Source organism: Wickerhamomyces anomalus (genome assembly GCF_001661255.1).
Source record: "Wickerhamomyces anomalus NRRL Y-366-8 unplaced genomic scaffold WICANscaffold_2, whole genome shotgun sequence".
NCBI lineage: Eukaryota > Fungi > Ascomycota > Saccharomycetes > Phaffomycetales > Wickerhamomycetaceae > Hansenula > Hansenula anomala.
The window spans coordinates 64,247-90,295 of NW_017567111.1; the positions used below are offsets into that span (position 1 = coordinate 64,247).

Consider the following 26,049-nt stretch of genomic DNA (forward strand, 5'->3'; position numbering starts at 1 on the left):
TGAAAACGGTGGTTAGGGAAGCATGTATCACGTGATGGAATGGTAATTTATAATTAACGTACACTCACTCTGAGTCTGATTCTGAGGAAGAATAATTGCTTAGTAGAATGGGTTTGTTATCCGTGTTATTTCTAGAGTTTGGTTTTTTCTCATCTTCTTCTTGATTTGGATCATTGACTGAAATTTTTGTTGTATTCGAGCTCTTCACTTTAATGTAATTGGTAGGTTTCTTTTTAAAATGCTTTGGAATCTCAATATCTGGTGAGTTATCCTTTGGATTAGCTGTTGTATTATGCTTTGCTGCCTTTTTTCTGCTGTTAAACGTTAGGTTTTTTCGTCACTTTAATGCATATTAGACACTTACTTTTCGAATTCTTGTAGACCTTCTTCTAGTTCTCTTTTTCTTTCCAGCTCTTTTTGCTCTTTCTCTGTTTCGAGCTTAGTGTAAAACTCAAGTTCTCTTTCATCAATAGCATGTGATTGGTTTTTAGATTTGACTTTTTCTTCGTAAGCTCGTTCTTTCTCAAGATAGTTCGCTTTCATTTGTTCATAAAGCGACAATGCTTCCTTTTCTTCTTGTTCGTTTGCATATTGATTTGCAGCTTCCGATTCGACTTTCTGCAATGACTTCAAATCACTTTTACCCTCAGGAATAAATCTTGACATGCTTGACCCGTTGCTTTTGAATTGTGGTTTATGGGCTTAATTCAAATGGTTTGTTTTTCAGTTGACAAGTGCCTTTTTATTTCGCGAACCGTTCTACATCTTCGTATCAATGAATTAAGAAATCTATAAAACACATCTAATCATTCGTCGTCGTCGTTATCTATTATGAATTCATCCAGGATTTCCTGCTTTGTTCGCTCATGGTCAGGAACTGGCCAATTCAATGAGCTCTTCTTAGTTCCTCCTAAAGTGACAGAACAACCATAACAGATATCAACAGAGAGCTTTTCACTACTCTCTAGTTCTATTATCTCATCTTTATTGGCTTCTTTCCATTCTTGTAATGATGACTCTTCTATTTCATTTTCAGGACTAACAGATTTGTTGTACGTTATTTCCCTTAACCAGTTCATTGGATCATTGTAAATTTTCCCTTTGCAAATTGAACAATATTTTTCACCAAACTTCTTTGGTTCAACAAGTTTAGCACCGGTTTTGACAACAGTGGATACTATATTATCATAGCCTGTATCAACCACTTTGTAATAGTCGGCAACAATCTCATTTATTGTTTTTTGTTTCACCATCAGTTTTTCAGATTTATCCTTAGGTATTAGCAACAAGTCTGAAAGCTCTTGTAAGTTTATAAACATGTTAATTTCGTTTTGTGAGACATCACGTAAAGGATGAAGATGTTCCAAATTCCATTCTTTGTATGACTCAACTCCGTCTGTTAAATTTGAGTAAATTTCAGCTCCACGACCTTTCACAGTCAATGCGATGACTTCTTCAGCTAGCCTTGACATATTGTGACCCCAAATGATGGTTTTGTGATCATTAGAAATAGCAAAGTTCTTGATTAATTCTTTCTTGATGATCTGAATTAAATCATGCTTTGATGCTCGATTAGGACAAACATCAAGTATTTCATTCACTGATTTCAACTCACTGAAATCTTTCTTAATTTTGAAGCAGTCGAAATTTTGTAATAGGGTCACCTTGTGTAATGATTCTTTGTTTCCAATAAATGAATCAATGTCTAATTTTTTAAACGTGATGGAGTATTGATCCGAGTTATATCGAGTCTTGATTGATTGTATTATGGCATCAACATCATTTTCATAACCATTGATTGAAGAGTCATCAACGTATAGCACCGTCAACTCAAATCCTAACTTGGCTCTTGGATTTCTTAGTTGTTCAATATATAATGAGACCAAAATGTCCAGTAACGCAATTGACGAGGGTCCAAATGAGATAGGGTATAAAACTTTCTCTGGAACGATATGTTCACCAAACTTCACTTTGAATTTCTCATCGCTCATTTGTTTTCTTTGCTTACCACTGATGAACCTTATAAAGCACGATCTAATTATATGTTAGTTGATATGCAACAAACCATAGAAAAGGAAAACACTCACTTGCAAAAGGCCTCTTTTCTGGAAACAGCCACCGCTTTTTCGGTCTTACACCTTGAGCAGTTCCCTAGCTCTGGTAACTCAGCTTGAACAGACATATTTGACTAGAGACTTTTCCACTCTGGGCTTTGGAATCTGTAATAAATCATCAACGACTGCTCAAAGAAAAGAATTTTTTCTATCAAAATTTATGTGCACGTTTGAAACTGGCAGACCATAAAAAAAGAAAAAAACAATACTTGGAGATCGAGAACAGTAATAAACGAAATGAAGATATTCTTTGCTTCCACTGTATACCCTCATTCAACATTGATTTGTGGAAAATGTCCGAAGACTTAAGAAAGGCTGATAAGGAGCATATCAAAATGGATCCAGCCATAGCTAAGGAAAAGGGGAAAATTGATTTTACCAAAGGTTCAGTTAATGAGTACAAGTTTTATCCAGATAATCCAACATCAGAATATAATAAATCAAAATTCGCCTCCAAAGAACCATCAAAATATTATGATCCTTGTGCTCAAAGTGCACAGATGAGTGTTAGATGTCTTGAAGATAATAATTTCGATAGAGATATGTGTCATGAATATTTCAAAGCATATAGAGAGTGTAAAAAAGAATGGTTAAGACAGAGAAGACAAGATAATTTTAATGGGAAAGGTTGGTGATTGAGCATTGGTTAAAATACGTACTTATGAATATGTATTCTTACTTGTATTTAAGAAAACAAAAAGGAGGTAATGAATAGCTGTATATAGTTGATGATGGGTTATTTCTGCAATTGAAAGTCTCTACATCTTTTCAATTACACCATGTATTTAACTAATCAAATAATCCCTTAATCCCTTTTATAAACCTTTGTTTTCCATAAATCTATCGTTAAATAAAAAAAATAAAAATCATTAACAAAATTGCAAGCTTGGTGAAACATATTTTTTACACTTCATTGACATTAAAGTCACGGTGTCCTCTGAATTATTCACCTTTTGATCATTGATCTCATTATTTAGATTGCTTGCATATTGTTCAGCTATTGTTTTTGCTTTTCCTTCAGCTGATATCAACTCCAATTCTCCTGTTCTTCTATCAACACAAATCAAAATAGTTGGTTCAACTTCATTAAACAATTGGTCATCATTATCAGAATTATGACAGTCAATATATATCTTCATTAGTAGAAAATTTTCTTGTAATTTTGATAAGCATTCATTGCAAGTAATTAATGGGATCATATCTTTAACATTTAAATTTTGAAATGGTTTCAATTTTTTCCATCTTGACAATTGCTTTCTTGTGATGCAATTATTATAAATTAATCTGAAATTTTTGGAATGATTTTGTATATCATCTGCAATTGAATTATTGAAGCTTTCTAAAGAATATGAATTATAACGTAAATCTGTATTTTCAAAATCAATCAATTCACCGGAAAATTGAACAGTATTATTACTTGAAATGTTTATAAATGCATTATCCGGTGCATTTTCACTTAGCCAATGTTTCATCAAATATAAATGTTCAAAATTCAACGATCCCCTAACTAAATTTTTTTGATAATCAACAGAGATGAACGCAATTGTGAAAGGAATTTGATCTGACTTTAGATTTTTAACCATAAAACTTAAACCTGGTTTCAAAAATGAACAAGATTTAACCCTAATCATATTAAAATGGAATCCTTCATAATGAGTTGTGACTGAACCTTCACTTAGTTGGCTAGCATCTCTTTTCTTTGGATTCTCAGCTTTAAATTTCAAATGTTTGTTATAATAGTCCCCAACTTCACGTCTTTTAGCTAAAAATTCATTCAGATCTAAATTAATATTTTGGGAGGCTCTATTTATATTGAAAGAATGCTCTTGATGGTTGAATAAATAATTCATTGGCAGTTCTTGTTGTTGATTTGATGGCTCTTCTTGTGGATCATGTCCTTGTGAATTTAAATCATTATAAAATGACTGAGTAGAGTATCTATTAATATCACTCAACAATGAAAACGTGGCTGCATTCCCGCCGTTATTGGTATTGTTATGTGTATTGTTGAGGAAATCTTCTTGTCGTATATGACTTTCATTGTTGTTATTCTCCATTAAATCTGAAAATTGTTGATGATTGTTGAACCTATTATTTGGATGCATGACTCTCCTTAATATAGAATTGTTCAGGTTTATTGAATTATTTGTATATGTTGATAATGAAACATTCCCCGTATCCCTATTCACACTTAGAGTTGATGAAGCTGAATTGGGTATTTCAGAATTGAAAGTACCTCGTCTTTGCGGAGGAGGAGGTGGCGGAAGTGGTGTCAACATAGCTTGACGAAAGCGGTCATTGCTGCTCATGTTGTTGTTGTTGTTGTTGTTGTTTGTTCTTCTTGAAGAGCTTGATCCAGAGTTGATGAAATTATTATTTGGGTTCAAATATGGTCTGTTAAGTCTTCTGCTATTTTCCGAGCTATTATAGCTATAGTTGTAGGTATTAGCACCAGCATCATCAGTATCTCCTCTTAGATTCAAATATCTTAATCTGAAATCATCAACACTATCTTCATCTTCATCTTCATCATCGTCATCAAACGAATAGTCAGATACATTTCCTTGTTGTTGTTGCTGTTGTTGTTGGCTCGTTGTGTTGGGCACCAAGTGATCTTGAGCAACATTTATAGTGACTGTTCTTCCTGTAGCATCAGTTGTAACGAATGGGCGACTGTTGTTGTTGTTTTCAGAGTTATTATAGTTATTGTTACTGTTGATCCCCTGGGGCAAATTGCTTCTGCTCAAGTTTGGTTGGTAGACTGGCATGATCCTGTCTGGCAAATGGGCGAATGCTTTGCACTGGACGTCGAAGTAGTTAAAGGAATGGAGATTTGAAATAAAATGGCCACTGGCAAGTCCTTCATCGAAGCTATAAAGTGAGTTCCAAATACAAGCGTAATGTTGAGAAGAGATGAAGACATAAAAAAATTATCAGTCAAGTCGGGAATTGTTCCGCGAATGCAATCTGTCAACGGGTAAAACTGCCTTTCGTTGGGCGATGGCAGATCCGCCTAATGCGGTAGTTACGAGGGTACCCTCGGGTCATGTGACTTGTTTATGTAATAATTCGACTGTGATTATGTCATTACAGGTTCGCGGTGCAACTAGTATTGCTAACATGAATTTTAGTTCACGTAATTTAAAACGAATCATGATATCATACTCCTGAACCTAATCTCCATGGGCTGAGAATTGAGTACACTAGAATGAGCTCGAATTAGTGGTTAGTGGGCCAAACTTCACCCTCCAAGAATCCACACTGAAGAGTATGCCAAAGAGTCAAGTTACATACCCAAATCCACCTCGGCCATTATACAACCTCTCAAATTTCATGCCAACATGAATCTGTCTTCATTCCTAGACTTCTGGACACTAAAATTAGCTCAGATAATCTTTAAGAAAGTTAGCAGTCATTCACATTTGCAACAAAGTGTAGAACCAGTGATCCAGTGATTTTTGTGGTTTTTAGTTTCCATCATGCACGACGTGTTACACAAACAGCAACATTGCTACTTAAGCAATTACATAATGTATACACATCATAACATCATTGTATTGTGCAAGCACAAATCAGAGCACATTCTTTATATTCTATATTGTTCTATAAGGCATGGCCTCAATACAGGAAACGTCTATAAATACTCCAGGTTCTCCCCTTCAATTTCAATCAATACACATTCTTAAAAACCATCCAATTATTGTAAACAATTCATTACAATTATATTAAGAGATAACTCCAATTTACATCAACAAACATACTACAATTACAATGTCTGACTTAGGTAGAAAAGATTTCACTGACAAAGTTCAAGAAAAAGTTACTCCACAAGATCAAAAATCATACATTGATCAAGCAAAAGAAGGTATCACTGATGCTGCTGATAAAGCCTCTAGAAACTTACAACCAGAAGGTGCCAAATCTGATACTCAAAAATTAGGAGATTCCGTTCAAAAAGGCCATGATGATGCTAAAAGTGCAAACGCTAAACCTTTGAGCGAAACTGCTGGTGAATATGTCGAATCTGCTAAACAAGGTTTGAACCAAGCTGCTGAATACATTTCAAACACTTTGACTGGTGCTAAAGAAGGAGCTGAAAATGCTGCTGACAAAGGTTCTAGCTCAAACTCAGGCATCTGAATGTTTTAAAAAGCTTTTATAGCTCAAGCTACTATTGTCATGCTTCTGTCTTAGTGTTTATGGTATTTTGTCCCACATTTTGTTTTTTTGCTACACTAGTTCTGCTGATTTGATTTTACATTATAAAGATTTGATTTTGTAATGTACTTACTTATATACTATTTATATTATCTATGAATTATACGACTTATCATTATTAATTATTTTTTAGTAGTTGACAGCTATATGGCACGTTATGAAGCTTGTGCCTGAGATGATCGGAGAACGAAACTCAAAAACTTTTGTATGGTTATCGATTGTAAGATCGACTAGGTAGCCCGCTTGGGCTAAACTACATCATTTTACAAAACAGTCGAGATTCGATACACTTCAATCAGGATTTATGTATACTACGCCAGTCGCCTTACAAGAAACGAAAATCATAAGCAACATCACCACCACCCTCGAATAGAGGTTCAGGAATTCACCTTTTGGTTCCATGCCCATTCAACCCAGAAACATTTACCAATAAGATAGTCCATTTGACAGCAAAATAAAAACAGAAGTAAGTCTCACAATTCCATTCAAGATCAAAACAAAACAATACTCTGGGTCTCCATAAAGTTTCAATTCACACTTTGGGATTGGTCATCTCATTCAGACAGTGAAATTGATTGAAGTACTGATGGGTGAATATAATTCATTTGATAGTATGACTGCACATTAATTTAGTCTGATTCTTGGGAGCTTGGAGCTGTTGAATGATAGAACTGATCCTTGGTAAACCTAATACATCTCTTAAAATCAAGCAGCACCAGAAATGATAACCATCTTTGAAAGAACCAAATTACCACCAGTTTGAATGATGTGTAGCTAAGTGTGCATGTTTTAATGGAATATGTTTAGATGAATACAGAACAACTTGTGTAAATTTGTTTGGCTACATGTTTTCTATGTTTTTGTTTTTGTGACGTTTGTGTTTGTGTTACAGAAATGACCCAAGTCGGCATTTTGATGAAAAGGGAAAGGTTAGGGTCCGATGAGAGATGAGATTCAAGAGTGCGCGAACTAATGTTACTAGGCAATATTGGATTATGCAACTGTTTAGACGTAATTTTATGTTACAAAAATACTGAAAATTACAAAAGGAAATTGTAAATACTATATATAACCTACTGCCCTGTCATTCTCTTTAGTTAGGCACAAATTTGTTCAAAACCAAGAGCACCGAGAGCCATTTGGTACTAGTAAGCGGCTGGTCACATGACTGAATTTTCTAGCGCAATTATCAAAACAAAATAATATGACACAAATATAAGTAATGTATAGAAATAAGGTCTCCAGCATCCAAAGTTTAAAGTGGTGTCAAGTTTTGATACAGTTCAATATCATTTTTAATTTGTTTTAAGAATTTAGAAAATTTTATCAACGTACCTATATTAAATTTATAAAACAAATGAAGGTAAACCATTACTATTTATAAAATTCCACGAACAACGAGAAGGATCATTTTTTTTGAAAATCAAGTAAAAAACGAGTTCGCGAAGAAAAACATGTGGTGTGAACCGAGAAAGTGTTGCACTGGCAAAGCACCTTAACTATGGGGGAGACTATTATACACTATAAGTCAGCACAATAGACCTTTCAGAGTGTAGTTTCTTCACCGTATCTAATTTGAATGCTCTTTCGATGCTCAATCGAATTTTTGTGACTCTTTGCTTAATTAAGTTTGAAATTATAGGGCTGTATTGTTGATGGTGGTTTTTGGCGTTTTCTTTGGTTTTTTTTTATTTTTTTATCGGCGCCAAAAAAGCAGCAAAGTTTTTGCAAAAGCTGACGAGATTTCCCGATTGGTATTTTCACATCACCGATATCCCAAAAAGGTTTGCCCAGTGCAATTTGTCGTTGATCACATGACTAAATTTTCAAACGTAAATAACTAATCAATACTATATGACACAAATATAAATAAAATACATATATATATTCTTCAGACTTCAAAGATTATAATGATGTACAGTTCATGTTTGTTTTGACATTTTTATTTTTGTTTTTAAAATTTTAAGAATTTTAACGACACATATATCTCTAATCTATAATACAAATAAGGGTATAACTCTGTTTCTTAAGAAAATTTTCTCAAAACACCCCAAAACTACATTCATCTTATAGAGAATTCAGTTTTATGACGATATAAGAATTTTAATATATATATTATCTAGCAAAGTGTGTTGAATAATGCTGCTTGAAAATGAGAATTTCGAGTGGTGGGTTTTTTTTCATTTTCTCATAGTTAACTTCAGTCGCGAAAACGCGTACTAATTAATATACAAAGAGCTTTAAAAACCAAATACTCAGCTCACGTATTATGCTGATAAATTATAACCGGTACCATGATATTCTTTGGAAGTTGAAGATTAAATAGACATATATTAAATAATCTTTATACTTGAAATTGAACAATTGACACGCGAAAACTAAGTCTATACATAGTTAACTACGGTACAACCTTCGTGTTTGTTCGAATGTTACCCAATTTCTTCCAATCAAGGACTCTTTTGAATGCTTTTAGGCCGTAGAACCTAATGGTGTTAGTCATTTGCTTCGATGTATTACAGTTGTGAAGTTGTGTCCTTTTGGTTTAGTTGTTGTAGTTCTGATGCATAAGACGCGCTTTAAAATTTCCATGTGTACATGTAAACATGTAAGTTCACTACCAAAACAACCGTGGAAACGCCATAAAAACCAAGGCAACGCAGTAACAAACAACCACATCCAATAGATTAAATGGATAACAATCGGACCACCATTCACAAGAAACATTCCAAAGATACGTGAAATATAAAAGGACACAATTTCCCACTTTTCTTCCTTTCTTCTTTTCTTTCTTTCATACCACAAAGTATTATCAAGTCTTAGGCAAAAATACTTGAAGAAGACAACAAAGTAGGTTCTATAACACATCTATCCTATAGCCAATACTAACCTAGTGACCAGAGATACTGATGAGGTGGATGTATGCCTCAATGTGATAGTTGTGACACTATGGAGGTATGTTTTTTGAGAAACACAACTAGAGACTAATACTAACTCTTTCAGCTTAGGTGTTGGTTTAGCTGACTGACGTGGGTGGTTGATGTTATTTGGTTCTGGTAGCTAATTGGGATTGTGGTAAGTGCTATTGTGAATCATAAACCATATGTTGTAATTTGGCAATCTAAAGTGAGTTAATCATTTGATTTGATAACAGGATATGATACTAACAAGAACTCAATAGATATTGAAATGAATTGATTTAATTGAACCTTTAAGGTGAGTATTAATCACTATATTGTTTTAGATTTTGATCATGAGGATTTGGTTATTGATTGGGTTTCAAGCGGGGGTAAGGTTTGTGTGTTTTCTTTTAAGGCTAGCACTCTGGTAGCTTCTAGAGGGTTTGATGCTTAATATAACCAAAATCAACTAACTTCTTTAGCTATATAGTTAATTAGAAAGGATTTGATTCCTTTCCATTGCAAATATCAAATATATGATTATTTTGCATCAACATTTTGTAATTTCGATCAATTCATTTGCGCTTTTCATTTCGTTTTTGCACAATTTTTGCACTGCTGATTTTGCACAATTTATAGCTTTTGCAAAACCCATATTGGTTAAATTACTTGCATGGTTTGCAAAAGGTTTTGCGCTACAAATGCATGGTGGGATAGTGTCCTTTATATCACAAAAAAATAATTGCAATTATTTTTAAGCACTTACTAATCATGGTGTTTTTCCGCGAATTTCTCTCCCATACTAATTTTTCATCGTTGTCGTTGTTCGTGTTCTTCTCAAAACGGCCTAAAAAATAAACAATCCTCTAGAGAATTCAGTTTCACTTAGTTTAACCTATCTAAACATGTATTTGTCCTAACAAATTGCGTCAATAATTCTGCTTGAAAATGAAAATTTCGAGTGGTAGGACGTCGTCGTCGTTTTTTTTTCATTTTCACTAGTTAATTTCGGTCGCGGAAACGCCAGCACACAAATTAGAACAGACAATAATTAACACGAAATGCTAAGCTCATTCTCTTGAGAGACTAGTACTAGTGTTATAATCTTTGGAAATTAGATAATAACACAGATATACTTTTATTAATGTATGTGTAATTTACATACGAAAGCTAAATTTATATTAGACGTTATGCTGTACAACTTCGTGTTGCTCGAAAGTGACCCAACTTATTTAAACAGAGGGCTCTATTAATTAAAGCTTACATCTGAATGACTATAGAATCTGCTTTACCTTTTTACCACTCATATTGTATGACCTTAAATGCTCTGATTAACAAAATATCCTCAATTCATGCTACCCAAACACCTCGAAAACACCATCTTCAGCACTTCGTTCGTATCACATTTCTTCAAAACACCACGCACCATCAAAAATACACACCCACTAGTAATTTTGGGCATTTAGCTTCTTCAAAAGCTTGTAGTGTCCATTAAATTGCTCCAAAATTGTAAAAATTGTTCATTTTATCGGATTCACAATCCACCCATGTATCACCACACCACCATATTCTGCTTATTCCAAGCTCAACAACTTCACTTCTGCCAAATCTGACACCTTAACTGTAAAATTCTCTAAATTTTGATATAGAAACCACTTTCAAAATAACCATTCACCACCAAATTTGATCCGGAATTTTCAAAAACAGGGGTTTCCATGGACCCTTGGATGGATTTTTCAAGGCCATTGATCGGATTTTCCCTGGTTTTCCGCGAATTTTGCCTGGTTTCCGCGAATTTTGGGCGGTTTTGGATGGGTTTTGAGGATCAAGGAAATAAATCTAGAGAAAATGAGGTGCATACCAGCTGAAATTGGGCCTCCAACACCTCAGCGGTACTCCAATAACATGTTCATAAGTTGTATTCCGACCTGTAGAATCCAATAAAGCTCTTAGTTTCTCATTTGGTTGGCTAGTTATGGCTCTGAGTTGCATTTTATCGGGTTTGAAAACCCCCTTTTCACCACTTGACCCCCTTCTTGACCGAAAACTTGTTAGTAAAGTATCTTGTATCAGAGAAATTGAATTGAATATGGAAAATCCATGTGCTTAGCTCCCTAAATCCCTTTGAATCCCTTCAAAATCTTTCTCGGTTTCAAAAATATCAACAAAATTAACCAAAATTTTCACTTTCACCACATCCATGTTTTTGCCATAACTTTCCAAAAAGTAACACTGCAACACCAATTTCAACTCCAGATGTTGTATTTCCACCTCTATTTCACATAATGATACCACCTTGCACATGGGAGCTCCTATGAGAACCTGTAGTCTTCATTTTATCGGATTGGTAGTTCTCTAATTCATAACACCCACGTGAAGGGGTATTTTTATGCAAATTTCATTGAATACGCCTGGTAATCCTGATAGACTAGGTCAAACTATTATCAATGTAAGAAGTTTGCAAAAATCACACTAGCATTGATGGTCAATTGAAGATGTCGAGAGTGTGATTCAACCCCCTAGTTCTACATTCTCGAGATGTTTTTTTTTCATCGTTGAAAATTAAGAGTAGGTCGGAAATCAAAGTAAGTCACGTGCACCCAAACCTCGGAATTTGAATGGTGTGGCGCTTACCAGACCTTTTTTGCACAAGTGTCACAACGGGTGCATTTGTTATCCATTTAGCTATTGAGCCCCGAATAACTAGAGAATAGTGAAGTATGTTTTAGGATTGACACATTTTTTATCAACGCGTATGTTATTGTGCTATTTGCTCTCTCTTATTACCAAACCATAGATAATAATACACTCAAATGTTCACCACCAACTAGTATTGACACGTTAACTGCCCATGAGCTTTTTGTGCACGCTACAGGCCACAAATAACTACAATTAACTACAAAACAGCCAGAATAAAACAATATACTTAGCATTATCACACCTCCTTAAATCACAGATTTAAAAGTCGTTAGTCGTTACCATATGAGTGCATTATATCGTTATACTTTAACAATCAATCACATTCAACTTTCAAGTCATTATTCAAACTGATTCCTGACCAGTTGGTAAACGTTCAACATTTGTGGTTTGCTGCTTCTCACCTCCTAATTCTTCATCTTCACTAGCAACAACACTTCCACCAGTTCTATGGCCCAATTCCCTTGTGAATTTATGATCAGTTGGAACAAATCCCCTTGATTTCCAGGCACTAGGAACAGTATCATACAACTCATCAACAGATTCTAAAGACAATCCTTTAGTCTCATAGACAAAGAAGTAAGCAAAGAAGAAACATAAGAAGTTACAACCACCCCAAATGAAGAAGACTTTTGATTGCAATCTTGCAGAGCCAGGAGCATCATCAACCAAATATGGTGTTGCATAAGCAATGGCAAAATTCCATAACCAGTTACTTGCAGTGGACATTGCAACAGACTTGGCTCTAGTTCTTAATGGAAACAATTCACCAACAACAACCCAAGCAACACAACCCCAAGTTGAAGCAAAGAATGAGATAAAGATACAAGTAAAAGCAACCATTGTTTTGTTAGCAGCATCTGATTTAGTGGACACACCAATGATTGCAATCAACATTTCAGAGACACACATACCAGCAGCACCACCCAATAGTAAGGTACGACGATCTAATAATTCCACCAAGAGGATACCTGGTACAGTCATTCCAACGTTTACGATATTGGTTGCCAATTGAATTAAAAATTCATTCTTAATACCGGAATTTTTGAAGAATGTTGTACCAAAGTAAAAAATGAAATTGATACCAGTTAATTGTTGGAATGCTTGTAAGAAGATACCAGTGATTAATCTTTTTAATTGATGATTAGATGTTCTGAAACAATCAAGCCAACCACTTTTGCCATGAACAGATTCAAATTCGAAATTTGCAATGATTTCACCTAATTCATCAACTAAAGCCGGATGATCAGCAGGTAATCTTCTAAGTCTTGCTAAAGATTTAGCAGCTTCTTCATTTCTACCTTTGGAGACATAAAATCTTGGAGTCTCAGGTAAGAACAACATACCAACAGTTAAGATGATCGACCATAAGAATTGCAAGGCAATTGGAATTCTGTAAGAAGCAGTGCTATCAATCTTGTGGGTTGCTTGATTGAAAATAGCAGCTAATAATAACCCAATGGTGATTGCAAATTGATAGGAAGAAGTAATGGCACCACGAATCCATTTTGGCACTGTTTCAGCTTGGTATAATGGAACACATGCAGACAATAAACCAACACCCAATCCAGCAAAAACACGACCAGCAACTAAAAGATTAATGTTGGTTGCAGCAGTTTGTAAAATGATACCTAGATTGAAAACAATAGTTGTTGAAATGATCAAAGTCCAACGACGACCCAAAGTATCAGAGATCAAAGGAGCCAATAAAGCACCAAAGAAAGTACCAGCAGACAAGATTGAAACAATTAAAGAATGTTCGGAGGATGTAAAAACACCTTCACCACCATCAACACCAGGCTCATCTTCTGGGAAATGCTTCAAAACATAAGGCATTGCCAAAATACCAGAGATTGTACCGGTATCATAACCAAAAAGAACACCACCAAATGCAACAAAAAGCCCAGTGAAAATGGCCATTGTTGTTGAGCCTTCACTTTTTTCATCAATATTGATGTATCTTCTAACTAGCCAATTTTGTTCTAACCCCATTTTGAATATCACTATATTAGTATCACAGTCAGTTTAATTATAATCAGATTAGATCTATGAAGATCAAGAATAACAATGCACTTTAAACATGGATAAAATCATGGATATTTATATTTTCTTGGTGATATGATACCCCGTTTCAATGGTTTGGGACATTCATTACATGTACAAGGTGTATATTGTTTGTGTTTTTATGGGGAAAGGCAAAAGTTGACAACAATATGAAGCTAAATTTGGGTTGACTACACTAGGACGTGGTCGTATAATAAAATCGAATGACTGAAGATCCTTTCCATCATGGGATAATCCTTTGCATATTGTAAAGCGGCAGAATCTTGGATTCTTGAGTCCAAGGTCCAAGTTTTTGCGAATGATTGGTTGAGAATGATCCACCCCCAAGACTTAATTTTCCCCAATAGTTTATTATTATCTGGGGATATTTTTTACGATTATCCAACAATTTGAAGAAGGATTAAATATTATCGATACAAATTCGATGTGGATAGTGGAAGTGTATCTGGATGAACTGGGAGAGTATATAGGCTAGCTACGTTGAACATCACTTCCCTAAGTGTGTACCTGTTTCTTGAAGTCTCCCTTTTGATCACATTCCAAGATCTTGTGAAGCATCCTCGCAAATCATAATGTTGAGATTGTTATAGTAGCTGTACTTTTACGATTGTATGTGTAAGGCTTTTCTAAATTTTCCGATACAGCATGAGCAAATGGGGCAAACTAGCTTAAACTTCAAAGTGCTACTGCTTTGCACAGTGCAGTACAGGAATAACTCTAGCAGTTAATGGACAAATGACCATGAAGTTGAGCTGTGAATTTCCTTATACACTCGCATCATCTTGTTATGGTTGCTCTGGCGATTAGTGGAGTCACACTTTAGTCAACCTGTATGGTTTTAAGGCACCAGGATCATAATATAGACGTTTGACACATCACGGAGTACTCTAATTGAAAAAGCCCTTCAACGTGGACCAATTTTCTTTCAAGCTTTGAGCCCATATACACTACAGGGGCTTTAAGTAAAAGGTATCATGTGTACGTCTATTGTAATTGCAACACCTTGGAATAATTTTGTGCTTTATGCCAGGGTTTTTCCAGGCTTAAAGCACGCAGATCTGAAAGTTGGGGTACGTGATTGGCCTTGAAATTCCGGTTGGAAAAACCTTTGGACAAGACCCTTTACACGCTTCAGCCAATATTGATAAGAGGGCTTGGGCTTTGAAAAACGCGTCATGTCTTTTTCCATGACTTGGAGACAAATCATGGATCTACTTCAATTGTTCTTGTTCTTCTTTGGCCTGTCCAGAGTTTTCCTTGTATTCCTCTTTAGGCCGATTACATGATCTTTACAAATTAGAATCTCAGATATACAATATGGTTTGACAAATTGAGCCACTAGTAAGAGACCTATAATTAAATCCAGTGGTAATGAATCATACCTCTATTATACCTTAATGCTAAATATCTCTCGACCAGAGGCAACAATATTATAAACATCACTAGCTCTGTTATCAGACCTTCTGAGCTGGTAACTATACATAATTTGTCATGACTTGTGGATATATAACTGGTTCCAGATTGACACCAGTATTAATAAACTTAAATATTATACGTTGTTGTTTTCAAAGACTCTAGCCCGGTCCCGTAAACCTAAATAATCATAGATACGGCACATTAAGCTGTATACATTATTGTTCTTCTGCTATTTTTCACCGTATGAGTTGATTGCCAATAAAAACACTAAGCTTTTGATTTTGAAGAATCAGATTTCATATGCAACTTGTTTTAAGTAAGGGTTAACTCAGTTAAACAACAGGCATGATTCAAACCAGAATAGTTTTGCGGAAAAATAATATAGTTGATGAAGTAAAAACTGATAATTAATCAAAACCTAACGCAATAGCTGGAACAACAAAGCATCTCTGTCCACAGGTTGGGGAAAATAAATATTTCAATAACGGTTTCCTTGATGTCAGATTTGCTCCAAGAGTCACACATCATAATATAAAGTTAGCATATGCCATACACAGAGAATCATTGTACTTCAACTGGACAAATGTCAAGCCAAAAAGAAGGGGAAATCATCAAACGGTGTACATCCACAACCTTATTCCTGAAAGTTAAGTAGAAACTAAAGTATGAGCTAACCAAAACTGATAGAACTATTTGTTCTAAGCTATGTTTAAATTCAAACGGAGCAATCTTTTTAAATCTAAAGTTAGATCGCGCATCTAGTTAATTCAGCTTGTTCAAATTAAAATGTTTATCAATGTCAAGGTTCAACTCAACAGCTCAAAACCAATGACACGAAATATTCAGCAGACTGACAAAAGAGCTTTTAATTATCTGCAATTCAATATGAAACACACTTTGGGATTTTGATAACCATGAACTAGCAATGATGGTTTCTTCTCAAGATAACCACGACATACTAATGATTGATTGAAAGACAGCAGCAGCTTTTGGAACTTGAACTGAAGCATGATAAATGCAATGTTTTGCTACTTACATTAACAATTCTGCAACGATTTTCCAACAGCAAGACCATCGCCTCAAAACCTTGCCTATTCTAGCCTGGTTCCATTTTAGGAAACTGAAGCGCTATTCCACAAAAAAAAATTTAAGCGATGAGTACCACAAAACACAAAACCACAAAGTGTAGCTTGAACACAAAAGCAAGAAAAGCCATATATTTATGAATAATTTTAAATTTATGGCTCGCAGAATGTCTTCAGCTATACCTCAGTTCCAAACAGAAATACTACCTGTCTCTAAGTCAGCCATCTACTTTGATCAAAATGACAAACTAACAATATCAGATTCATCAACAAAATCCAACCTAGAGAAAGCTGCAAAGATACTAGGTTCTTCTGACCAAGTTGTTGCTTTTCCAACAGAAACCGTTTATGGACTAGGAGGCTCCTCTTTCAATGATGAATCAATCAAGAACATCTACAAGGCCAAGAATAGACCAGCAGATAACCCATTAATCACACATATATCCTCCAAATCTCAAATCAAATCATTTTTCAATATAGATATACCAGAGATTTACTTACCTTTGATTGAGAAATTTTGGCCAGGGCCTTTGACTATCTTACTACCAATTGATCAATCCAATACAAGATTATCCAAATTAACAACTGCTAATCAACCAACTTTTGCTGTTAGATTACCATCTCACCCAATTGCCAGAGCATTAATTCATTTAAGCCAAGTCCCTATAGCAGCACCATCTGCAAATGCTTCAACTAGACCAAGTCCCACAATGGCATCACATGTCTTTCATGATTTAAATGGAAAGATTCCTTTGATTTTGGATGGTGGTCCATCGAATGTTGGTGTGGAATCAACAGTAGTGGATGGGTTAAGTGATCCACCAATGCTATTAAGACCCGGTGGTGTTAGTCTAGAAGAGATCGTTAGAGTTGGTGGCCAAAAATGGGCAAACATAAGAGTGGCTAAAAGGGTTGCTGATGAAAATGAACCTGTAAAGACTCCTGGAATGAAATATAAACATTATTCACCCACTGCTAAAGTTATTCTTGTTGAAAGTGATGAATCTAAGATTGGTAAATTCATTGAACATAATGGATTACAACAAAAAAAAATGGCATTTTTAACATGTCAATCTTTCAAAGGTGAAGATTTTAATGGTATTGTTGAAAACTTGGGTAAAGAAAAGGAGGAAATCTCTGCAAATCTATTCAACTACTTGAGAAATATAGATGAAATGGGTGTTGATTTGATTTTTGTGGAAACCGTTGATGAAAAAGATGAAGGTTTAGCAATTATGAATAGACTAAAGAAGGCCGCATCTGAAACAATATAATCTACACGAAGCTTTTTATAGATTAGTAATTATTAATGACATTTTCTTAATTTAGTTCTTTGATCTTGCGATCTCTTCCTATACACAGGTATAGTGATAGTAACTTTTTTTCCCTCCTATACCTCTGATCAATTTGTCTGAATATAGTTCCTGTCGTTCTCTTTCTATATCTAGACAACAGAATAGACATCACGACGTTGTCTTCTAATATATTTCTTACCTTCATCAAATAAGAAAACCGAACTTGATAAAAGGGTTAAAAATACCAAATCACTAAAGTATAAAGCTTCAGTTTGGAAAATTGATTGGAAAAATGGAATGTAAATTGCACATAATTGACCCAATAACGATCCTAAAACAGCAAAATTAAACATTTGATTCTTAAATCCTAACTCAAAAATAGATTTGGTAGCATGACGACAACTTAATGCGTTAAACATATCAAATAAGACAAAACATGTGAATGTCATTGTTGTATCTCTTGCAGTAACTTGATTATCGTCATTCATCTCTTTGATATAAACGTAGATGGTACCAACAATCCCAAAAAATGCATTTGACAACAATCTTTTGAAAAGTTCTTCAGTTAAGATTCTAGCATTTCTCTTTCTTGGTGGTTTATTCATAACTTCATGATCAACAGGTTCAACACCAAGTGATTGTGCAGGTGGACCATCCATTAAAATATTGATCCATAGAATTTGCATTGCATTTAATGGGTTTGGTAATTTGAAAAAAGTTGAGATGGCAATTAATGATAACGCAGCAACACTTGTTGACAATTGGAAAGTTAAGAAATTTTGAATATTATTGAAAATACCCTTCCCTTCTTCAATGGCATTTAAAATCGTACTGAAATCATCATTTGTTAGAACCATATCAGAAGCCTCCTTAGCAACATCTGTACCCATTTTACCCATACTAATACCAATATCTGCTAGTTTTAGTGCAGGTGCATCATTAACACCATCCCCAGTCATTGCAACAACATCACCTCTTCTTTGTAATGCTCTAACAATTTGCACTTTTTGCTCTGGTGTAGTTCTTGCAAAAACAGAAACCGATGAAATGATTTGTGAAAGAGTTTCTTCATCAAGAGTTTCCAATTTTTCACCATTGATAACTGACTTTTCTGGATTTCCAACATTCATACCAATTTCTTTTGCGATTTGAACAGCTGTAGTTTCACTATCACCTGTAATCATAATGACATGAACACCACCATGGATCAATTTTGCAATAGCATTCTTTACACTAGGTCTTGGTGGATCTTTCATACCAATTAAACCATCGAAAACTAAGCCTGATGGCTCATCTTCAAAACCCTTGTTAACATGACCAAATGCTAACACTCTAAGACCTTTCAATGCTAGTTTGTGTGCAGCCTCGTGTATCTTAGTATGCAATTCTTCGGTTAATTTTTCCACTTTTTTATCTTTTGTTAAATAATGGGTTGATCTTGTTAAAATACGTTCAGTAGCACCTTTTGCATAAGTTTCAGTCTTTGAAATATCACCAGTATGTGCACTAATGGCCATGAACTTTCTTGATGATGAAAATGGTAGCTCATGTGTTCTTGATCTACTACTTCTGATATCTTCTAACTCAAATTGTGATAGGACTTCTAGTAATGCAATATCAGTTGGGTTACCAACAAACTTGGCAGCTTCTTGTGAATATTTGGCATTGTTACAAATGTTTGCAGTTTCTAAAGTTTGCTTAACATCATCAGTCAAATATTGTCTTAACGATTGTCCCTTGGAAACATCTTTATCAACAGTTAAACTTTCAGAATTCATATCAACAGTCCAAATTTTCTTTACAGTCATGTGATTTTGCGTTAAAGTACCTGTTTTATCACTGCAGATAACATTAACTGAACCCAAAGTTTCAACACTTGGCAATCTCCGAACAATAGCCTTATGACGAGCCATTCTCAAAACACCTAGTGCTAATGTTACCGTAACAATGATTGGCAACCCTTCTGGAATGGCAGCAACAGCTAATGAAACAGAGACTTGAAACATTTCTAGCCATGAGCGACCTTGGATTATTCCAATCAAGCAAATAATACCAATGACAATAAAACTGACAATGGATAAATCTTTACCTAACTTATCCATAGTATTCTGAAGAGGGGTTTTTGGTTTCTCTATATCATTCATCATTTCAAACACAGCACCAAATGCTGTATTATGCCCAGTACCAACAACAACACCTGAACCATGACCATCACGAACTAAAGTACCCATATATGCGATACAATTACGTTCAGTTAATGGGATACCAGCCCCTTTAGGAACAGCAGGAGAAGTGTCACAAAAAGCTCAAGTTGCCCGTTCAGATTTGACATGAAAAAAGAAAAAGGAGAGAATTCGCGAACCGATAAAATCGCGACCGATAGGTCAAAAAAAAAATCGAGTCGACAGTTTCTGAAAGAAAAAAGGGCTTCATCGTGTCCTTCTGGATTTATTCATCAGGAAAAGAGCTTAGCGCCTTGAACATAGAGCTCAAAGCGTTTTGGGAATTTGTTTCAAGTGATAAACTTTCGTAAAGTGAGGCAATCACCCGTTTCCATTTTGAAATCTCAAGAGCTTGTGCTTTTTATCTGTTGTTTATTTTGCTCCTCTTAAACTTGTGTTTTCCTGATTCAATTGCTGAAATAACTATTTTATCGGAGTCAACGTCATCAAAATAGGGTGTTCCAAAAGTACTGAAAAACTTAGAAAGTTTGAATTGCTATTTACTTTGATTCAAAAAACCCACAAATAAAAAATTGTCTATCAGATCATTGAATTTAAATTTGGATCTTTATCTTTGAAAGGTTGATCTTTAAAGATGTCCTCAAAAAAAACATCAGATAATCCATATGATATCGAATTGAACGGAGGTAGTAGGCCACTCACACCATCTCAAGATACTTCTCCGTCATATGAATACTGTACTCTATCCATAGAGCAAACAGTGTCACAACTAAGATCTGATTTAAGTACTGGTTTAACGTCAGTCCAGGATGTTACTCAAAGAAGGGGTTTACACGGATTAAATGAATTGAATGGTGATGAAGAAGAAAATTTGGCTATAAAATTTCTCCAGACTTTTTACCAAGATCCACTTATATTGTTGCTTATAGGTAGTGCAGCTATTAGTTTTTTCATGGGTAATATTGATGATTCAGTTAGTATTACATTGGCCATTGTAATTGTTGTCACAGTTGGATTTGTTCAAGAATATAGATCAGAACAGTCATTACAAGCTTTGAATAAATTAGTCCCAGCTGAAGCTCATTTGATTAGAAATGGTTCAACTCAAGATGTCCTTGCTGCTCAATTAGTTCCAGGTGACTTAGTCCATTTTGATATTGGTGATAGAATTCCAGCCGATATAAGGTTGACAGAGGCTATTCATTTAACTATTGATGAAAGTAATTTAACTGGGGAAACAGATCCTGTTCACAAAGGCTATGTACTACAATAAACATTATTTACATACTTTTATTGATTATGCTAGCTTAAAATACAGTGCTTTATTATGAAAGGTTGAAGGTTGATTTTGTTGTTGTTGTTGTTGTCGTTGTTATCATGCTTATTTTGGCTCCACGTTGTAACGCATACGGATACCCATTGCTGCTAGTTCTGAGTCCAAGTATTTCAAAACAAATGGAATTGCAACAGTAGTTGTATTGTTACCACCAACAAATTTGTTACCTTGGCCATCTTCCCATATATTTGATTCATCAACGTATGAGGTGGAACTGTGCTCAAATTTGGATGAACAGTTACGACAACGTATACTTGCAGCAGCACCAATTCTTGGAACTGAAGTTTGTGTAGCCAATAATGAACCACAGCCACGACAGATTGAAGTTTGTGTATAGTCTGATGAATTCAATAAACGATCTTGTAGTAAGAATGCAGTACCATGACCAATCAAAGCATCACGTTCCATTTCACCAACACGAATACCACCAGATCTTTTACGACCTTTAACAGGTTGCATAGTTAGTGAATTGACTGGACCAGTTGAACGAACTTGGAACTTATCGTTAACCATATGACGCAATCTTTGATAGTAAACAACACCAATATATATATCACATCTCAATTCTTCACCAGTAGCACCAGAATACATTGGTTCATTACCATGGTAGTTATAGCCAGCTTTTCTCAATTGTTCACCAAAGTAATCAGCTGGGGTATCAGATTCACTAAAAGTCCATGGTGTAGAATCATGTGCAATACCATGAAGAGCACCAGCTTTACCAGCAAGAGATTCAACAAACATACCAATTGTCATACGAGATGGGAAAGCATGAGGATTAATAATAACATCTGGTTGGATACCAGTTTCACTAAATGGTAAATCAATAGCTGGCCATTTTCTTGAACACACACCTTTTTGACCATGTCTAGATGAAAATTTATCACCAATCAATGGGGAACGTGTAATTCTGTATTTGATTGTCAATTGTTGGAATTCTGAATCACCATTATCATCACCTAATAGTTTAACTTCTTCAATATAAGCACCTTCTGATGAATGAAAAGTCTTCACTTTAGTCTTACCAAGGGTTTCATCATAAAATGCAACAATTGGATCACCTTCCTCTACTCTAGCTCCAATCATTGGTAACCCATCAGTATCTAAGAAGTTTCTCCATTCTTTTGGCCATTCATCTTGTCCGAAACCAAAATGTTGTGTAATTGGATCACCACGACGTCTTGATTGTGATAAATCAACTTTTTCAACTTTATAAACAGTACCATAACCAAAACCTCTTTCATCTGCAGATTTGTTGATAATCATCGCATCATCCATATCATAACCGGTATAAGAAATGACTGCAACGACTGCATTAGTACCATTAGGGAAATTATCCATACCGTAATCATCATAAAGGTTAGCTTTAACAATTGGTGTTTGACCTGACTGTAATCTGTATAATTTGTTATCAGATCTATGCACTAGTGCAACACCTGGAGTACCCATAGTTTGTTTACCCATTTGACATTGATACATATTTCTTGGGGATTGGTTGAAATCTGAAAATGGAGTTAAATTAGCCAAGATTGACAAAATATTAGTTGGAGTGAATTCAACATGACTATGGACATTGTTTGTAATTTCTTCTGGTGTAACTGCGATATCCATATAGACTTGTTCAAATGGACCAACAATGTCTTGTTTATCTAATGGTAAATAACGAACTGGACGCATCATTCTTGAATGACCACCAAATATAAATAAACCTGGATATTGACCTTTAGAAGATGGTGGAACATAACCAATTTCTAAATCCAATGGTAATCCATGAGTACCTTCAATCTTCCAGAATCTTAAAGTATCAGCAACAATCTTGGCTTGTTCATGAGTAGTCCAACCAATGATATTACCATCTAATTGAACACAACAAACTTTTGGACCAGCAGCGAAAACATGAGCTGGTGAAACACCTAGTGCACTTAAAGCTTCTGGAACTTTGGAAACATCTGAGGCTTGTGTTGAAATTGAACATTTATGAGCAAAATGGTTTAATAAACCACAAGGAGAACCATCAGGTGTATGGACAGGACATAAGAAACCCCAAGATTCTGGTAATAACTTTCTAACTGTAGTAGTTTTCAATTGAGCAAAGAAAGAACCTCTATGCACCATTCTGAAATGAGAAATGAAACGATAGAAATTAATTTTTTCAGCAACAACAGTATAACCTGAAACTTGTTGTAAATCTAAACCAGATTGAGAAACCAAATTACCTGTTGATAAGAAATATTGTAATTTTTGACCAATATTTTCATTAATTCTCATGAACACTCTTGACATATATTTACGATCATTAAAATTGATTGCAATTCCACGATTTATATCTGATTGGATTTGTAATCTTATGTTATTCAAGTATTCTTCAATTTTTTCCTTGATAATCATACCATACAAGAACCCACCTAATAAAACTTCTTGATGTTGAGTAGCATCTGGATTGTCTGGTGCACAGTCACCAGCAACTAAAGTGTATAATTTTCTAATCATAAATAATAACATTCTAAATTTATCTCTATTACTCTCCAAATGGACCAAAACAATTCTTTTCAAAACTTCTTTACCAACATCGACATCTGAAACATCTGGTGTAGCATTGAAGACAACTCTAAACTTATCACCTAAATAAGACAATGTTTGTTGATTTGAATGCAGGTTATAATTTTTAAAAGATCTTAATAACAATTCTAAACGATCAGTCAAGAAAGAATCTGATAAGTCTGAACCAACAATACCATCGAAAATCTCACGATCATTAGTTTCCACTAAAGCTTTTAAAACCATCATAACAGGGACTAAATATTCATTCTTCTTCCAAGAGAATCTAAAAGTGACATTACCATCATTTAAATAATGCAAGACATTTGTTTGAGAAGTTTGATCTGGTCTAACAGATCTTATTTGGATACCAAATTGAGAATATGATGCACCTCTATTTGTGAATGAAGGTCTAATGATGGCCATTGGATGATTACGACGTTGAACAATCAACATACGAATCAATTTTTCAATACCATTGACAATGAAATAACCACCTAGCTCATCAGATTCCTCTTTTTGGTTAACTAAGTCTTGTGGTGATAATTTCTCTAAATGACATCTATTTGATTTCAACATGATTGGAATTTGACCAGCATCTCTAATTTCAGAAACTTCTTCTTCATCATTGACACTCCATGAAACTTTTAATAATAATTTACCTCTATATGAAACCATTCTTTCACGAGCTTCAGATGGCCAAGTTCTTCTATCTAAAGATAGTTTATCACTATTTGGAACTGAAGGTCTTGCAACTTGAACAGAATCAACTCTAATCTTCAACTTGTTTCCTAATCTATCAACGTCATTACTATCAAAGATAGTCTTAGTACCAATGTCTTTGGCACCCAAGTTTAATAACCCGCCATCTGGGCCTTCAGTCAAGGCATTAAATGAACCAACATGAGGTTTAACAGCTTCTTCTAATAAAGGATAAGCAGATTTATCCTTTGGAGGGTTCTTAAAACGGGCTTCACGTTCAAGGGTTCTGAACTGTGCAGTTCTGAATTGAGCACCCATATTTGGACTTTATTCCTTATGATCTAAATGATATGGGATGAGGTTATTTTACCCTTGAATAGTTAATTTATGTATGTAATTGATTGATTTTTTTCCTACTTAAAATTTTTTTTATTTTTCCTGCAAAGAAAAAAAAAAAAAGAAACTTATGTAATCTTTGACGGATTTCGCGATGAGCTAGTTTACCCGGTGTTGATTTTACATGAATTTTGAGGTGTGGAGATGAATTGAGAGTTTGAAGAGTAGTTCTATCAAAAAGAGAATATCTAATTAGCCTAATAATTAGATGACATGATTGATTAATGCTTGTTCTCAGCTCTTTTAACCCAAATCCAAATTCCAATTTTGAAGCTCTTCTGTTTTTTTCGGTTTCGGGCCACTACTCTCAAATTTTTTTATAGTGTGGAATCATAATAAAAGCATTCAATATTTTGCAGAAACACCAGTCAACCCAACTTCCCTTACTTCAAGATGGCCAAATCAAGATTTGAATATGTCAAAGAATTTGAAAAAGATAATTTCCTTCTCCAAGAATGTTTCATAGTGATACGAATTGATGGTCGAGGATTCCATAAATTTTCAGAAGATTATAAATTTATTAAACCAAATGATATTAGAGCATTAAAATTATCGAATGCAGCTGCATTGAATGTTAAAAGATCAATCAGTGATGTTTTTCTAGCGTTTGGAGAATCAGATGAGTATTCATTTGTGTTGAAACCTGAAACAACATTGTTTAATAGACGTGAAAGTAAATTGGTTTCCACATTTGCAAGTACATTTACAGCACATTATATTCAACTATGGCCGAAGTTTTTCCCAGATGTTGAATTGAAAATCAAAAATTTACCTACATTTGATTGTAGGGCGGTTGTTTATCCTAATTTAAAAGTTCTAAAAGATTATGTTAGTTGGAGGTTTGTTGATACGCATATTAATAATTTATACAATACAAGTTTTTGGACATTAGTGATAAAAGGTGGGTTAAGTACAACAGATGCAGAGAAAAGATTAATGGGGACAAGCTCAGCTGAGAAGAATGAGATATTGTTTAAAGAATTTGGAATCAATTATAATAATGAACCGGAAATTTTTAAAAAAGGATCATTAATTTTCAAAGATGAAATTTTACACATTGATGTTTATAAACGTCTTGATGAATTTTTTAAAGATTATGAATGATCAA

At 34.6% G+C, this 26,049-nt stretch overlaps 11 protein-coding genes across 11 annotated transcripts; 5 read left to right on the forward strand and 6 right to left on the reverse strand.

Annotated features, from left to right (window-relative positions):
- Positions 1-806: 806 nt before the first annotated feature.
- On the reverse strand, positions 807-2,182 carry NCS2 (Ncs2p; the record flags this gene model as incomplete). Its single annotated transcript, XM_019183110.1, has 2 exons — positions 807-2,034; positions 2,088-2,182. 2 exons carry the CDS (start codon positions 2,180-2,182, stop codon positions 807-809), a joined length of 1,323 nt encoding a protein of 440 aa, XP_019039748.1.
- A 267-nt stretch (positions 2,183-2,449) lies between these two features.
- Positions 2,450-2,749, forward strand: COX23 (Cox23p; the record flags this gene model as incomplete). Its single annotated transcript, XM_019181547.1, has 1 exon — positions 2,450-2,749. The coding sequence occupies one exon, from the start codon at positions 2,450-2,452 to the stop codon at positions 2,747-2,749; it is 300 nt and encodes a 99-aa protein (XP_019039749.1).
- Positions 2,750-2,983: 234 nt separating this feature from the next.
- WICANDRAFT_77228 (uncharacterized protein) lies at positions 2,984-4,882 on the reverse strand (the record flags this gene model as incomplete). The annotated part of the gene is made up of 1 exon (XM_019184520.1): positions 2,984-4,882. The coding sequence occupies one exon, from the start codon at positions 4,880-4,882 to the stop codon at positions 2,984-2,986; it is 1,899 nt and encodes a 632-aa protein (XP_019039750.1).
- Positions 4,883-5,885: 1,003 nt separating this feature from the next.
- On the forward strand, positions 5,886-6,203 carry WICANDRAFT_18578 (heat shock 9/12 family protein; the record flags this gene model as incomplete). Its single annotated transcript, XM_019180794.1, has 1 exon — positions 5,886-6,203. A coding segment is annotated over one exon (318 nt), but the record flags the coding sequence as incomplete, so codon positions are not given.
- Positions 6,204-11,148: 4,945 nt separating this feature from the next.
- Positions 11,149-11,979, reverse strand: WICANDRAFT_89520 (uncharacterized protein). The gene has a single exon (XM_019186186.1). It carries the CDS (start codon positions 11,531-11,533, stop codon positions 11,336-11,338), a length of 198 nt encoding a protein of 65 aa, XP_019039752.1. The 5' UTR covers positions 11,534-11,979; the 3' UTR covers positions 11,149-11,335.
- A 292-nt stretch (positions 11,980-12,271) lies between these two features.
- Positions 12,272-13,918, reverse strand: WICANDRAFT_27900 (sugar porter family MFS transporter; the record flags this gene model as incomplete). Its single annotated transcript, XM_019181423.1, has 1 exon — positions 12,272-13,918. One exon carries the CDS (start codon positions 13,916-13,918, stop codon positions 12,272-12,274), a length of 1,647 nt encoding a protein of 548 aa, XP_019039753.1.
- Positions 13,919-16,646: 2,728 nt separating this feature from the next.
- Positions 16,647-17,765, forward strand: SUA5 (threonylcarbamoyladenylate synthase; the record flags this gene model as incomplete). The annotated part of the gene is made up of 1 exon (XM_019181450.1): positions 16,647-17,765. One exon carries the CDS (start codon positions 16,647-16,649, stop codon positions 17,763-17,765), a length of 1,119 nt encoding a protein of 372 aa, XP_019039754.1.
- Positions 17,766-17,935: 170 nt separating this feature from the next.
- On the reverse strand, positions 17,936-20,017 carry PMR1 (Ca(2+)/Mn(2+)-transporting P-type ATPase PMR1; the record flags this gene model as incomplete). Its single annotated transcript, XM_019183111.1, has 1 exon — positions 17,936-20,017. The coding sequence occupies one exon, from the start codon at positions 20,015-20,017 to the stop codon at positions 17,936-17,938; it is 2,082 nt and encodes a 693-aa protein (XP_019039755.1).
- Positions 20,018-20,921: 904 nt separating this feature from the next.
- WICANDRAFT_23374 (uncharacterized protein) lies at positions 20,922-21,191 on the forward strand (the record flags this gene model as incomplete). Its single annotated transcript, XM_019180987.1, has 1 exon — positions 20,922-21,191. A coding segment is annotated over one exon (270 nt), but the record flags the coding sequence as incomplete, so codon positions are not given.
- Positions 21,192-21,245: 54 nt separating this feature from the next.
- RPA135 (DNA-directed RNA polymerase I core subunit RPA135) lies at positions 21,246-24,906 on the reverse strand. Its single transcript, XM_019182547.1, has one exon. It carries the CDS (start codon positions 24,861-24,863, stop codon positions 21,351-21,353), a length of 3,513 nt encoding a protein of 1,170 aa, XP_019039757.1. The 5' UTR covers positions 24,864-24,906; the 3' UTR covers positions 21,246-21,350.
- A 428-nt stretch (positions 24,907-25,334) lies between these two features.
- THG1 (tRNA guanylyltransferase) lies at positions 25,335-26,045 on the forward strand (the record flags this gene model as incomplete). Its single annotated transcript, XM_019181474.1, has 1 exon — positions 25,335-26,045. One exon carries the CDS (start codon positions 25,335-25,337, stop codon positions 26,043-26,045), a length of 711 nt encoding a protein of 236 aa, XP_019039758.1.
- Positions 26,046-26,049: the final 4 nt, after the last annotated feature.

Excerpts from the sequence above, each read along its gene's own strand:
- WICANDRAFT_89520 (XM_019186186.1), bottom strand. The coding sequence starts at position 11,533 with ATGTGCAAGGTGGTATCATTATGTGAAATAGAGGTGGAAATACAACAT.
- RPA135 (XM_019182547.1), bottom strand. The coding sequence starts at position 24,863 with ATGGGTGCTCAATTCAGAACTGCACAGTTCAGAACCCTTGAACGTGAA.